This window comes from Protopterus annectens, chromosome 17.part0 (genome assembly GCF_019279795.1).
Source record: "Protopterus annectens isolate FY-2018-M chromosome 17.part0, PAN1.0, whole genome shotgun sequence".
Taxonomy (NCBI): Eukaryota; Metazoa; Chordata; order Ceratodontiformes; family Protopteridae; genus Protopterus; species Protopterus annectens.
The window spans coordinates 379,597,323-379,613,024 of record NC_056751.1 but is presented as its reverse complement, the minus strand read 5'-3'; the positions used below and the strand labels follow the sequence as shown (position 1 = coordinate 379,613,024).

At 40.5% G+C, this 15,702-nt stretch overlaps 1 protein-coding gene and 1 long non-coding RNA gene across 2 annotated transcripts in view; one reads left to right on the top strand and one right to left on the bottom strand.

Annotated features, from left to right (window-relative positions):
- KCNQ1 (potassium voltage-gated channel subfamily Q member 1) overlaps window positions 1–15,702 on the bottom strand; it is a 2,495,454-nt gene that overhangs the window by 282,198 nt on the left and 2,197,554 nt on the right. The window contains exon 15 of the mRNA XM_044059185.1: window positions 14,464–14,539. Within this exon, the coding sequence (XP_043915120.1) occupies window positions 14,464–14,539 (76 nt within the window). The remainder of the gene's footprint in view (window positions 1–14,463; window positions 14,540–15,702) is intronic.
- On the top strand, window positions 4,376–13,402 carry LOC122791648. The gene is made up of 3 exons (XR_006363182.1): window positions 4,376–4,621; window positions 5,862–5,945; window positions 12,815–13,402. It is a non-coding gene; the product is annotated as an uncharacterized LOC122791648 (long non-coding RNA).

The window sequence follows — 15,702 nt, the reverse complement described above, 5'->3', positions numbered from 1 at the left end:
CCATAAAGTCATGGCTAGTCTGCAAAGGGGGTAAGAATGCGTGCCCCCCTGCTTGTTTATGTACCACATGACCGTGGTACTGTCTGTCTTTATCAGTAGTTGCCCTGGATGAATTAGGTCCTTGAAGGCTGTCAGGGCATTTTGAACAGCTAGCATCTCTTTTTGATTGATATGTAGATGCATTTGATTTGAGGACCAGGTGCCCTGAATGCCTCTTCCTGCCATGTGGGCCCCCCCAGGCATAATCTGATGCATCCATTGTTAGGTTCTGCCTGGATGGGGGAAGTGAGAATGGCTGTCCCTTGTTTTGGTGACAAGCCTTTGCCCACCATCAAAACTCCTGTTGCAGGCAGGGAATGAGAGTAATCATTGTTTCCAGGCTGTGGCAATGTTGTGTCCTGACACCTTTTAGGTACCATTGAAGTTTCCTCATATGCAGTCTTGCATATGGAATTAGTAGGATGCAGGATGCCATGAAGCCCAAAGCCTGCAGAATTTTTCTTGCAGATAACTGGGCCTTTGTTGCCATTTCCTTGAAATAGGTAGTCAGTTGCCTTTGTTTGTCTGGCGTGAGATAAGCCATCTGGGCAATTGTATTTAAGCTTGCACCCAGGAATATTATTTCTTGAGAGGGTACTAGTTTTGATTTCTTTTCATTGACTGTGTAACCTAGGCATGTTAAAAGTTTTTTCACAAACGCCAGATGCTGTAGTAGGATGTCCTTGTTCTCTGCTTGAATGAGGCAGTCGTCCAAGTAAGGATATATTTGTATTCCTCTTTGTCTGCAGAAAGCAATTACTAGTGCCAGGCACTTTGTGAAGACACTGGGCGCAGTAGATAAGCCAAAGGACAGTGCAGAGAATTGGTAATGCTTTGAATCAGCCTTGAATCTGAGGCATCTTCTGCATGATTGTCTGATTGGGACATGCAGATATGCCTCTTTTAGGTCTAAAGTTATCAGCCAAGCCTTTCTGCCCAGCATGGGCAGAAGCAGCTGTAAGGTCAACATCTTGAATTTTGGTATATCCAGGAAAGTGTTTAGAATAGGCCCAGTATTGGTCTCCATGTTTTGTCCTTTCTGGGTACCAATAACAGTCTTGAGTAAAATCCTTGTCCCTGCTCTTGCTGTGGCACTTGTTGAATAGCCCCCATGCCCAATGAGGGATGAGACTTGTTTTTGATCCTCTGCCTATTGATTTTTTGGCAGGTCTGGCCAACTGTGTGCCCTTGGCAGGGTATGGAAGTGAAACTTGTAGCCTTGTGACACTATCTTTAGAACCCATTTGTCCTGGGTTATAATGTGCCAATTTTGAGAAAAAAGTGCTAATTTTCCCCCTAAGGGTGCTGCCAGTAGATAAGTGCTTGGTGCTGGCAGGGGGAAGTCATTGGGACTGCTTCCTGTATGCTTGTGATTTGTCTTCTCCACTTTTGGAGGTAGAAGCACCCCATTGCTTAGACCTGTATGAACCTTGCGGCTGGAATATGCCTCTAAGGCACCTGGATCTGCCCCTTTGAGGTCTGTCTGACACTGGAAAGGACCAGTTCTTTGTAGGTCAGTGTGTACTAAACCTAGGTGGCTGTACTTGTAAAAAATCTTTGACTGTTTGCATAGATTTAGCTTTGTCCTCCATTTTCTTTAACACCTCTTCTCCCTTAACACCAAACAAGGTATCATGCTGTAATGGTGCATCTAATAATTTAGCTTTGACATGATCAGGCAGATTTTGTTCCTTTAACCAAGCGTGCCTCCTAATTACAGAACCCGTAACTGCGACCCTGCAGGAGGCCTCCAGAGAATCAAAACCACATTGCAAAGTATACTTTCCAACTTGTTCAGCTGCATGCAATAAATCCTGCATTTCTTTATCTGCCCATTCAGAATTTACCAACATTTTCTGTTTAAGCAGTGTCATGACATATTGCTGATATTTGAGCATATGAAATTGGCAGTTTAAAGCCCTTATAGCCAAAGTAGCAGATGTGTAAATCTTTTTTCCCCATCTATCCAATGCCCTAGAATCTCTGTCAGAGGGGGTAGGGTTTTTGCATTGGAAGCCTTAACCCCTTTGGGACCCTGAGAAATAGTTTCTGGGTCTGCAGCAGGGGTTTTGAAAATAAATTTATGAGAGTCAGGAACCCTGTAGTAACTGTCAGGCTTAACTGGAGCTGGAGGTAAGGAGTCAGGGGTCAGACTAGACTCTGAAAATACATCATCTACAATATCTAACACAGGTGGAATAGCTAGAGGCCTGTGTTGAGGCAGTAAAAGGAAGTCCCTGAGCCTCTTCTTAGATTCTGAAAAATCTTGGCTCTCAGTGGAAATGCTCCCTCATGGTATGCAAGGTTTCCCCAAAGGAGTAGTCCTCAGGAGGAGAAGCTGAAGGAATAGATTCTTCAGCATCAGAATCCTCATAGGGGGGAAGAGAACATTTCTGATCAGAAGAAGAATCAGAGGAAATGTAAACCTGATCTGAAGATTCATAGTCTGTCTCCTGCCTAGACCTTTTATCAGGAGGGGGATGGAAACCCCTGATCAAGGTAATTAAGTCTTCGGCCATTTTGAGCATCTGTTGTTTGGGCATGGAGGCCTGCCCATGTGGCTGGTGAACTTGTTTCTTTGCTTTTAAAGGTGCTTTAGTCTTTGCCTTTGAAGCTGAAGTCGGTTTAATGTATAATTGTTTAGGTCTGAATACACCCTCAGAAGCCGATGCCTGCTCAGTGGCTCCGGACCCATCTGAGGGAATAGTCTCCAAAGCTCCAATACCTTCAGTTTCAAGTGGTCTGACCAACTCCACGTGGGTGTCAGTAGCGTCCTGCGACTCTAAAGTAGTGGGCGTCAGGGGCTGCGAAAGCACCTCACTGAGAACCGGCGAGCCGGCAACTGCCTTAGGAGAAGCGTCATCGTCGGTTTTGGACCTCGGTTGCCTATCTTTTTCTTTTACTGACATCGGTCTGGAGCAAGAAAAAAGTTTCCCCAACGGGGTACTTAGCTTTTAATGAAGACTTCAGATCTGAAACTCGAGCATGAAAATCTCAGGAGTCGGCTGACCGGCACTTGCGAACTGCTTATGCTTCGGGCACCGTGCGGCAAGAAAGACTGAAGAAAATGGCACCGGCTGCATCTTTTATATACCTGATGACCTGACGTCAGGGAAGGGGTGACAGCATCCGAGGCAGGACCCAAGACTTTGGAATTCAGGCTGACTGAGGGCAACCTGCCAGCAGGATGCAATGACTGCAACAGTGAAACACGGAGAACATCTTTACAAATACATTTTCAACAGAAGCACCTGTATAAATCAGCTTGATACATGAATGACATATAATTCCTTACAAAACACCAGCTAACTATGCTGGTATATGTTACACATCCACTGCCTTACTTCTCCTGGCATAGCTGGCAATACCTCCCATCATCTTTCACTGTTTTCATATGACAAACGCCCAATAATAGGAACAGATTTTTAATATTGCTTTTATAAATTTAGAAAGTTGCTGAAATATCAGGATTTGTGTTAGTGTGTATTATCTGAAAGATATAAAGTCTGAAACTAAATATATGCCATTATCTATGACTTCAATCCACAGTGATTTGCCAAAAAACACAAATTTATGCAAAGCAGAACAAAAATATGAGGCAATAATCTAGACATTTGGTGAAAATATGGACAGTTGAGAGGTATGTGGGCATGTGATTTCTGATTTTCCAGGCTTTTTTTTTTTTTGTCTTTTTGGAGACTGACATTATTGCGCGGAGGCGTGCATGGTGATGTCAACAATATACATATTATTGTAATCTTACACACCCACTGGCCCCATCCCCTGCAGGTAACGTAAACCAAAAAGAAAATGCATTTTGTTTTGAGTTTGCATATTATTTTATATACAAAAGACACAGTGAGACAAGATTGTCTGTGTGCTGACACACACACTTTTTATACACTCTGTCAAACTTAAAAGTCACTCTCTCTCTCATACTCACTAAGAAGTTGAAGAGTAGATTATTTATTACATGAATATGATGATACTTGTAGTCTAGCTCTAGCTAAGTAAAAGAAGTTGAACAAGAACTCTGCCATGAGCTCGTGAAAGCAAGCAAGCAACCCCCACCCCCATCCCCTGCAGGCAACGTAACTTAAACCAAAAAGAAAATGCATTTTTTTCTTGCGTATTATTTTATTTATATTACAATGAGACCAGAGACTGTCTGACACTTACTAATGGAATGCATACATGATCCACACTTTTTAAACACACTGTCATTCTCTCTCAATCACACACACACACACTCACTCACGCACACTAACAATAACAAGAGAACTCCGCCGTGATTCCATGAATGAGCCCCTGAAAACAAGCATTAGGATTTAATTAGGAGTGGACGGAGAGGACTCGTCACTTGAGTCGAGTCAACTCTTTAAAAGGCAAGGCACTGGGCTCAGGTTGGCACTGGCAGGCAGGAGTGGCAGCAAAGTTATAACACGCTGGAAGTGGAGCGGTTGAGCAGAATACGGATCATACTCATTACTCTGCTGCGCTACTGCTCTCTCTTATTATGGCAACTTGAACTTTGGCAAGGCAAAACTATTATACTGAGTGACAAGTTGACAACTGTTAAAGGGTAAGTGAAGGGGAATGGGATTATTACAACAAAAGCAAGTTCTTCAGCCTTCTCTTCTAACTTCTGCTGTGAGTGAAGGAAACTGATCAGCAGCGCTGGCAACAGCCATTGCTTGACACTGTAGAGTAGACTACAGCAGTGAGCACATAGGACTCTCCAGTCTCAATGCCCAGTAGTTGAGTTGTTTAGTCTGTCCTCCGAGGCTCCGAGCAAGGTTGGGGTTGGAGAGGATGGCATGGGAATGGGATGATGGGGATGAGAAGAACTGGAAACAGAAAGAAAAAGAAGTGCAAGCAACAACAAGTCTGATGTCTGACTGCCGTGTATGCTGCCCATGAGTCGTGACTGCCTGGTTGTGTGGGTTAATGGGTTTACAAACCTTATTTATTAACTTACAAGTTACAGCACAGCAGGTTCAGGTTGCATTGCAGACTTCCAGGCCCAGAGATGTATTAACTGAGTGATGAGACTAGTCCTACATGCACTGCTGAATCTGATGCTAAAATGTAAATAAACAAAGTAAATTACTCACTCATTCACACATCTCGCATGCTACAACCTGAAGCTGTGTAGCCTATAAAGAGAGAGGGGTGGGCTGGCAAGTTGGGACAGGAAAACACAGAAGTTGCAGTAGAACAGAGAAGCCTGGTCTGAATTAGCATTTGATTGACATTGAGCAAGGACCAGTTTCAGTCCAGCAGGAGCAGTATTGAAATTTGAATAAGATTTTTTGATTTGAAGCAGGAGCGTGGGCTGGTGCAGCTGATAACAGTTTACAGGCAACAGCTGAGAGAATCAGAAAAGAGAAAAGATGGTGTTTCTTTTTTTTATTTTATTTAAAATAAGTTTTTTTTTTGTTTGTTCATTACTTGGCTTGCAATTGTTCTGCCACAACAGCATACTACTTGACACTTTTGCTGTGCTACTGCTACTGACTCTGACTTGGTTCAGTAATTTGTGATTGTTGACTTGGGGAAAGTTGTTGTTGGCAAACTTGGCAGTGCCAGAAGGTAGGCAGTGGCACTTGGCTTGCAAGTTGCTTCAGCTGCTTGCCTTGCATGCAAAAGTGCAGGGCACTGACTTTCTCTCTGGGCAAACCAAGCAGTCTAATGGACATGGAGCTGTGAGGTGGTGAGGGGTAAATTAATTATCCTGGATTCCTGGTGTCAGTGACTGACCCGGTCCAAGTCAGAAACCTAGAGTCTTTCATCATTATTCATCTTTCTTTCATCTCATCCAGATCAAGTCATCATGAAAAAATGTATTTCTTCTGCTGCAGCTCCTGCTTCTTCCCCAGCTCCTTCTGCACCGCCAGCACCAGCAGGTAAATAGAAAAACGATAAGAAAGGAAATGTTGTTGTTGCATGTATGTTTTCAGTCATAATAACTAAACTAACTCAGTGAAGTTAGTAGTCTGTCTGTCTGATGATATATTTTATACCTCTCAGGATACAGGAACTGAGATTGAAGGTTGAATGTATGCATCTTCTGAGAAAGTACAGTTGTGTACACTTACCATAAATGTAGATGTTCGAGTGTATTCACTGTTGCAGTCATTACATTTGGGTTACCTGCTTGCAGGTGACCCTCTGTCAGCCTGATTAACAAAGTCTTGGGTCCTGCTGTGGTTGCTGTCCCTTCTTCCATGACGTCAGGTCGTCAGGGGTATAAAACATGCAGCTGATGCCATTACATCAGTTTTTCTTGCCCCAGATGTCAGGTGCCCCCCCCTAATGGGAAGCAATTAAATATAAAAGTACAAAGATATAGCTCCAACAAAAAAGCAAATACACCAAAAAAAGCTTTTAAGCATAGTAAAGGAAAGTAGAGGTATAGCCAAAAGAAGTTAGGGGGCTGGAGGGAGGGTAGCCAGGACTGCAACAGTGAATACACTCAAACATCTACATTTATGGTAAGTGTACACAACTGTACTATGTTCTTCGTGTTTCACTGTTGCAGTCATTACATTTGGGTAGATTCCCAAAGCTATGATTGGGAGGAGGAATTTAGATAGCATTAGGGCCAGCTATAAGGCCCTGCAAGACTGCAGTGGCAAAGCCAGCTCTGGATTTAGAGAAAAATGGCAAATGATAATTCTTGGTGAAAGTATGTACAGAACTCCAGGTAGCAGCTTCTAGGATGTCCCTGGCAGGGACGCCTCTGAGAAAGGCTGTAGAGGTATATGCAGCCCTGGTGGAGTGAGGTCTGATCCCCTGGGGGATAGGTTTTTCATGGTTCTTATAGCAGAAATTAATGCAATGGCTTATCCATTTAGAAATGGTTTGCTTTGAATAGCCTTCCCCTCTGACCCTGCAGCAAATGCCACCAGCAGTTGTTCAGATTTCCTTTGAGGTTTAGTCCTGTCCAAGTAGAATCTAAGTTGTCTGTGCACATCTAAGGAATGCAGTATCCATTCCCCTTTATTCTACGGATTGGGAAAGAAGGTTGGCAAATGAATGGACTGATTAAGAGCCACACTGGATACCACCTTGGGCATGAAGGATGGATTGGTTCTGAGGGACACCCTGTCCGCATGAAAGATTATGAAAGGCTCCACTGCCATAAGGGCCTGTAATTCAGATACCCTTCTAGGTAAAGTGATTGCTAAAAGGAAAGCTGTTTTCCAAGAAAGAAATTTAGCAGCTGGCTCGAAAGGAGGTAGAGTGAGTTTCTCCAAGACAAAGTTAAGGTCTCAGGCTGGGGTTGGAGCTCTCCTGGGTGGTCTCAAATTTTTGGCCCCTCTGAGGAACTGCTTGAGCAGTGGATGAGAGAAGAGGGGAGGTTCTGTGTTACAATGAGCTGAAATGGCTGAGGCATGGAATTTAATGGAGGAAAGAGACCGACCCTTGTGAAGCATTTCAGTTAAGTATTGTAAAATCTGAGGTAAATTGGGTGCTGCTGTGCTCATCCCTTGAGACTGGTTCCAGGCACAGAATCTTTTCTATTTTTCAGCATAAGATTTTCTAATACTAGGCCTCCTTGCCTCTAAAATGATATCCATCACAGGTTTGTTGAAGGATGGTAAAGGAGAAATTAGGTAATTAGCCAGGCTGCAAGGTTCAGTGTTAGAAGCTGAGGGTGCAGAATCTGGTTCTCCTGCTGGGACAACAGGGAAGGAGTCTTAGACAGGTGCCATGGAGATAACCGTGACACACTGCACAGAAGGGGGTACCAGTGTTGGCACGGCCAGTCAGGAGCAATCAAAATTAACCTTTGTTTGTCCTGTTTGTTTTTTAGTAGCACTTTGGAGAGCAGAGGCAGAGGGGGGAAGGCATAGACTGATACATTTTTCCAGCTGAAGGACAGAGCATCCACTTTCCAGGCTTGTTTGTGGGGAGTCCTTGTGCAAAATTTGTCCAATTGGTAGTTCTGAGGAGAGACAAACAGGTCTATAGCTGTGCTCCCCCATTTGTTTGCCAACATGTTGAAAGTCCTTGGTTCCAGTTTCCACTCGTGTGGGTCCATGAGGTTTCTGCTTAGTCTGTCTGCCAGTGTATTTAATTTTCCTGGCAGGAATTGAGCTTGTAGGTGCACTTGGTAGCTCAAGGCTGTGTTCCACAATACCATGGCTAGTCTGTAGAGGGGATAAGAATGTGTACTCCCCTGCTTGTTTATGTACCACATAACAGTGGTGTTGTCTGTCTTTACCATTAGTTGTCCTGGAAGAATGTGGTCCTTGAAGGCTGTCAGAGCATTCTGTACAGCTAACATTTCTTTTTGATTGATATGCAGGTGCATTTGACTTGGGTTCCATTTGACCTGAATGCACTTCCCTGCCAGCTGGGCCCCCATGCATAGTCTGATGCATCTGTTATTAGGTTTTGGTGTGAAAGGTAGTTCCTTGTTTTGGTGGCAGGCCTCTGCCCACCAAAGGAACTCTAGGCATAGGCAAGGTATGATAGGAATCATAGTTTCTAGGTCCTGAGAATGTTAACACCATAGGCTTTTTAGATACCACTGTAGTTTCCCTCATATGCAGTCTTGCATATGGAATTAGAAGAATGCAGGAGGCCATGAACCCCAAGGCCTGTAGTATTTGTCTTGCAGATAGCAGGGTTTTTGTGGCCACTTGTTTGAAGTAGGTTGTCAAATTAATTTGTTTCTCTGGTGTGAGGTAAGCCATCTGGGAAGTTGTATTCAAGCTTGCTCCCAGGAATATAATTTGTTGATAGGGTACCACTTGCGATTTCTTTTCATTTATGGTGTACCCCAGACAAGTTAGAACACTTTGTACAAAGGCCAGATGATTCAAAAGTATGTTCTGGCTTTCTGCCTGAATTAGACAATCATCCAAGTATGGGTATATTTGAATATTTCTTTTCCTGCAAAATGCAATAACTGGAGCTAGGCACTTTGTGAATACCCTGAGCGCAGTAGATAAGCCAAAGGGCAGTGCAGACAACTGATAGTGCGTGTAGCCTGCTTTGAAGCATAGGTATCTTCTGCAAGATTCCCTGTTTGGGATGTGCAGGTATGCTTCTTTTAAATCCAGTGTTACCAACCAGGCATCGTTGCCTAGCATAGGAAGTAATTGGTGAAGAGTCAGCATCTTGAATTTTGGAATCTCCAAAAAGGTGTTTAGTGTAGACGGGTCCAGGATAGGACGCCATGAACTGTCTTTTCTGGGTACCAGGAAAAGTCTCGAGTAGAAACCTTGTCCCCTTTTCATCTTCTGGTACCAGTTGGATATCCCCCATGCTTAAGAGAGAAAGTACTTGTTTTTGGGCCTCTGTCCACTGATTTGGGGGGTAGGTCTGGCCACCCGCTTGGTGTTGGCAACGTGTGGAAGTGAAATTTGTTTCCCTGGGACAATATATTTAAAACCCATTTCCTTTGGTAATGAGTTCCCAATTCTTTGCATGAAGAGCAATCTTTCCCCCCAAAGGGGCAGTCAGTTGATAAGTGCTTGGAAATTCTAAAAGAAAGTCATTGAGACAGTTTACCATAGGGGGGAGTCTTATTATTCCTAGATTTGGAAGTGGAGGCCCCCACTGCTTGGTTCTGTGTGTCCCCTGGGACTGAAACCTGGGGGTTTTGCTGTGTCTGGGTTTGGCTTGAGAAGACCTGGAAGGGGCTGGAAAGGACCAATTCTTAGAAGGCCAGTGCCTACTAAATCTAGGAGGCTGAACTTGTAAAAAATCTTTAACAGTTTGCATATATTTAGCTTTATCTTCCATCTTTTTAAGAACTTCCTCAGCCTTGTTGTCAAATAGGCGGTCCTGATTTAAAGGAGCATCCAACAATTTTTTTAACATGATCACGCAAAGATTGCTCCTTAAGCCAAGCATGCCTTCTGAGCACAGATCCAGTAACAGCAGCCCTGCAAGATGCCTCTAATTAATCAAAACCACACTGCAAAGTATGTTTTCCAACTTGTTCAGCAGAATGCATTAAATCCTGTAATTCTTTACTTTCCACACAGTCAGGAATCAACATCATTTTCTTTTTAAGCAGTCCAATAATATGTTGCTGATACTTTAACACATGAGACTGGCAGATTAAAGCCCTAATGGCCAAGGTTGCAGAAGTGTAAACCTTCTTACCCCATCTATCAAGCGCCCTGGAGTCTCTATCAGAAGGGGTAGGATTTTTAGCAGTAGAAGCCTTAATGCCCTTGGGCCCCTGTGAAATAGTCTCTGGATATGCAATAGGATTTTTGAAAAGGAACTTGTGGGACTCAGGGATCCTGTAGTATCTGTCAGGTTTTCTGGGAGCAGGACTGGAGTAGGGGACTAGGGAGATAGATGGATATGTGGTTGTAGATGCTGCTATTTTTATTTCATTTTATGTCTCTGTGTGTGAGCTAGCCTGTGACTGAGATAACTTTGTATTTACTTAGTTAACAGGTAAAAATTGAATTTGTCATTTTGTATTTATTTAAGTTTTATTTTATACAAGTTAATCTTATTCTTATTTCATTTTGATTTATTTAAATTTTACACCACCACCACTACATGTTAGAATTTGTTTTATAAGTGTGTGTAATAGTAGTAACTAAGTAAGTAGACTAGTTATTTAGTAGTACAAGACAGTATATTTTATTTTTATATAAAGAGAACTTTACTTTAGGTTTTAGTTTTATACAAGTTCAGATGTCATTGTTCAGTGTTATTTTTCTAAAAGAATACTGTAATTTAGTTTTGCAAATTTGCACAAGTTCAAATATTAATATAAACAAAATGCCATTGTTCTTATTTTGTGTTTCTTCATATTTTGGTTGTCTGTTCTTCAGTTTGCATTTAAAAGTTGGTATCCCACAATTCCACTGGAGCGGGTGGGGCTACATAATTATGTATGCATATTTTATGTTAATCAGTATACAGATTTGTACCTATTTTTCATGGGCTTTGTCCAGATTTTTGATGTTTATAGGTTGAGAGGTATGGTTACAGTATTCAGACTCCATGGTTAGAAAGGCCCAGTCAGAGAAAGTTATACATATATTTGCAGGTTTATATTATGGATAAGTGGGCTGATATTTACTTGTGCTTTATATTTTTCCCAGAATTCTTAATAAAATGATCTGCAATCTACAACAGTTTACAGACTGCATTAATGGGGGAATATGTTTTGTCACTAGTCACATGATCCTGTAGTATATGATATCCCGTCTGTCAGCTAAAAAATAATCTGGTCACCATGTGGGAGCAGATCACACTGACTTTCAAGTAAAAAATCCATTACTGAAAAGCAGGTACATTTTCGAGTAAAACTGTTGCTTCTTCCATATACCATGAAGCCCATAACTGCCTGATGCTCTGGGTACCTCTATATATTATCAACATTCACAAAATGATACTCCCTTTCATACATTACTTGGGTCATACAGTCACACCTCTCAACCTCTTAGAGCAAGAAATCTGGACAAAGATACAAATAATGGGGGGACAATGGCCCAAAAATAGGGACACTTTCTAAATACAGCTCTAACAAACTTACGTTGATAAAACAACAGGTTTTGCATTAGCATGAATTTTCTGAAGGATATGAAGTCTGAAACTCAAATGTCTGCCATTATTTTCAGATTTCAATCCTTAATGATTTACCAGTGATTTGCCAGAAAACCACAGTTTTATGATAAACAGATGAAAAATATGAGGCAAATATTTGGACTTTCTGCAAAAATCTGTACAGTTGAGAGTATCAGACTTCAGCAAAAAAGGGAGTTCTTTATATACACCACAAGGAGTTTACTTGCTTTTTTAAATACCAGTAGATTACCTTACAGAAGTAAAACAAGTGTCTAAGGAAGCTATCACATTATGAACAGAAGTGATCTGATGGGATAATATCAAAGTTCAAAAAGGAATGTAGCAAATTTACTTCCATGATTCATAAATATATTACACACTAGTCACTAGCTAAGTGACACTTTTCTGATCTTTGGAAGGCAGCCAATCACCTCTCCTGTTCACAGAAGTCCAAATTAAAACCTTACAACAGAACGTTTCACTTCACTTCAATCCCTGCTTTCTAAAATACTGGAAAAGAAATAATCCTATCAGTAATAATTTATTGTTTAGTTATGGGCTACTAAATTAAAAAAAACAAAACATGATTTTCACAAAGAACACAACACTCTAAATGTTATCAATTTTGCTACCCAATAACACCTTAGAAGACAATGATATCAGTCGGCCTACCAACATAATTAACACTGACTTGTCAAAAGCATTCAGCTTTGTCCAGTACACACAACCTTGAAATCAAACTACAAAGCTTAAATATTATATCTGTGATAACAGATGGCTTATATAAGACATCAATCAAAACAGCTCATTCAGGAGAAAAACGAATCATAGTCCCTCACAGATCAGATTTGGATGCATTATTACTTATAACACTTATTTATGCCTTCTAAAAGTTATGCTGCAGTATCCCAGAAATGTTAACTGGTCCACAGACAAATCACCTAATTTTGTCAGAAAAAGTTGTCACTCTTCAAAGACCTCATAAAAGCTGCCATTAGGCAAAGAAGAGTAAAAAATATATATCCACGTTGTTTGACACTGACATGTATTGGTTGGGAATCAGTTTAAGCAAAAGTGAGCAATGTTTTGTGCAAATGTGCAGTAATGAATGAATCATAATGCTGATCTGTATATTTGTTGATATTTTACAGTAAGTGTGGAGTAAGAGCTAAAATACAGAAGATTAGCCTCACTATAACTGTATTTTTGTCCCTTCTTGCAGCCACAGATAAGGTCTACAGCACCTTTCCAACATTCCAGCAGTGATATGCCCTGAAATAATACACATGCCCCAGTTTCCTCCCTCATTAATGCATAACCACAGCCAGTAGGGGACAGCTAATTCAATGTCAATGATGGACTAGAGCTGCAACAAAGAATGAATCCCAAAAGTACAGAATGAAGACAGGGTTACAGATCTAGTGAACATGGACAAGCACAAAGTAATATAGAAAATATATTTTTTTATGGTACCACATGAAATAAAGACTTGTGTGAGACATGAAGGTGCAGGTAATCTGAAAAGTTTACCAGAACTTCTCTATTCAAAGAAAATTGTATCAGTAGATGTTAAATGGGATAAGACTACACAGGATGATGCCAAAATTATCTGACTACTGAAAAAGTGTATTTATTTGTATACCTGATGGAAGTATTTTTGTCAGATTAACAAAACTATGGTAAAAATTTAACATGGATTACCACTCCAAGGACAGTGTGACGGTAGTGTGCGGTGTAATATCCAACAGAGCATCTTATTAAAAGGAAAAAGTCTACATGGAAAATAAGTAGCAATGTTCCTGAGAGGAGTGGGTAGTTATATCAACACTTTTCTCCATCTCATGCTTTCCTCAACATATGCGGAATAATTGTTGTTTTTTTTTGTTTTGCTTTATTGCTTTTACAAACTTGTGGCTCTGTCTGGAATGTAATAAAACTCTTCTTCTTCTGCTATATTAGGCAGATGATCCTTCTTTAAGGATTAGTTTACTAAAGTTACCTGAATGAGTACTTCAGATTTTACTGTTTTTTTTTTATGTTTTTTTTTTAACTTATTTAGACAAAGTTAGTTTAAAACACTTTATCTATTAGAACTGCAGGTGGTTCAAACAAAAACAGCTCTCACACTGTCATCCACATTACCAGAACTAACAAACTGGCCATCATGTCTGAAAGATTAAACCAAAAGTTACAAGATGAACTTGATCATTTATGACCCAGTGCTTACATTTACTTCTAAGTCATTGTCAACTGCAGTCAAAGTTGAAATTCATTCAGAGATGCATATATGAAATTTTACAGATGTTGATGACATAACATCAGCAAACACCCAATGTTGAATTTTACATGATGAAACTCATCTGTGATTTAGCATCGATTGACTAGATTCAACAGGCCAAAGCCTGATGCTAAACAATGCATAACATCAACAGAATTTGTTTGTTAAAACTATTCATCTTAGTGTAGTCACACACTGACACAGTAACATGATCAGGTGAGCATCTAGTAGTGCTCCTGCCCACTAAGACCACGCAGTTAGAGTCCAAAATTAATGAAGACATGCATACATTGTTTATAGTTCAAGGGAAGATGACAGAGATCTCAAAAGGCTACAAGCTATGGACAGACCAGAGAGGCAAAACACATTTCAAGTAATACTCTGTACAGGGAATTTGCAGTTCCCAGAATGCCAGCATCTAGCAAGCATTCCGCTAAACAACTGTCCTATTCAGGGCAGCAGAGAATAGAGGGTGTAGCTCACAGTTAATAAAAGGAATTGTACAAGCCTCCTTTTCTTATGCTTGTAAAAGAAACATTACCTAGCAGAATGGAGGTTTTATTTACCAAACAAGACTTCTATTCACATCTTACCTGGAATTTTTTCTTAGCCACAAAATACTGCATCCGGCGAATGACCTTAATGGCAGCACGATGCTGTTCCTTCAGTCTGTGGGAAAAATGGAAATCAGTTTGAATGGTGAAAGGGAACTCCTGAATTTAGACAATACCCTTTACAAATAACTTCTTACAATGGTATTTTACAATACAGACAACAGTTAGTTATTTCTGCACAAGTCATATGTGACACAAACAGAACTTTTTCTAAAAATGCTATCAAAAGTTTTGAAATTTGTCTAATATGTCTTTTTTGACCCCTTCAATACAGATTTATTATTAAAGTCCATACTTAAACACACACACACACACACACACACACACAACATGACAGGGAGATTACATTACGGTCTAGCAGGAAAAAATATTCTATGTATTTTTGACATATTCCTTCAGATGCATCTTAACATTTTACTGAAAAAATACATGTGGCTGCATTTAATAGTAGGAATAATAGAACATCAAAAGTACAGGAGTTCTAGATCGTAACTATACCTTCAGCAAATGCTTGCCATACTACATTTTGCATAATGCAGTACCTAACATTTATTTATTTTATTTTACATTTGTTAACCGGGGGTGTCTGACTGCCGAAAAGGCCCTTTTCCAGCAGAGGCCCGGGGAGAAAAGCTCCAGAAAGAAAAATTAGAGATATATTTAGTTATTTAGACATGATCAGTATACACACAAATTACAAAAGACATGTTTTTACAGTGGTATGCGGCACATCAACAGTTACAGTAGAGAGAACAAAAAAAATATTAATTTAAAAATAAAGGTAATTAATAGATTTGTGGTGTACAGCTGAAATTTGGAACATAGGTAGAATACATATATAGTACACAGGTACAGTACATACATTGTAGATTAGCCAGTGTTTGTGAGTAAGATTGAAAACTATTATCAAGTACTCTAGATTTAGTATGTATACCTTATCCACTTTCACTAGCCTGGGGAGCAATCATGGCACTGCCAACTTTGCTTAAGATGTTGCCTGATGAGGTCTTTAAAGGAGGCTTTGGATGATGTGTTTTGAATGCTAGTGGAGACAGAGTTCCATTTTTTAGCCACTGAACTCCTATATAGTGCATCTCCAAAGCTATTGTAGCTGTTGGTGACTTCTAGTAGTAGTTTGCTTGATGATCTAAGAGGCCTTTTGGCTGAGTGATGTTGTACTAGGTTTTTGAGGGCAGGACACTTATTGGGGAGGTAATA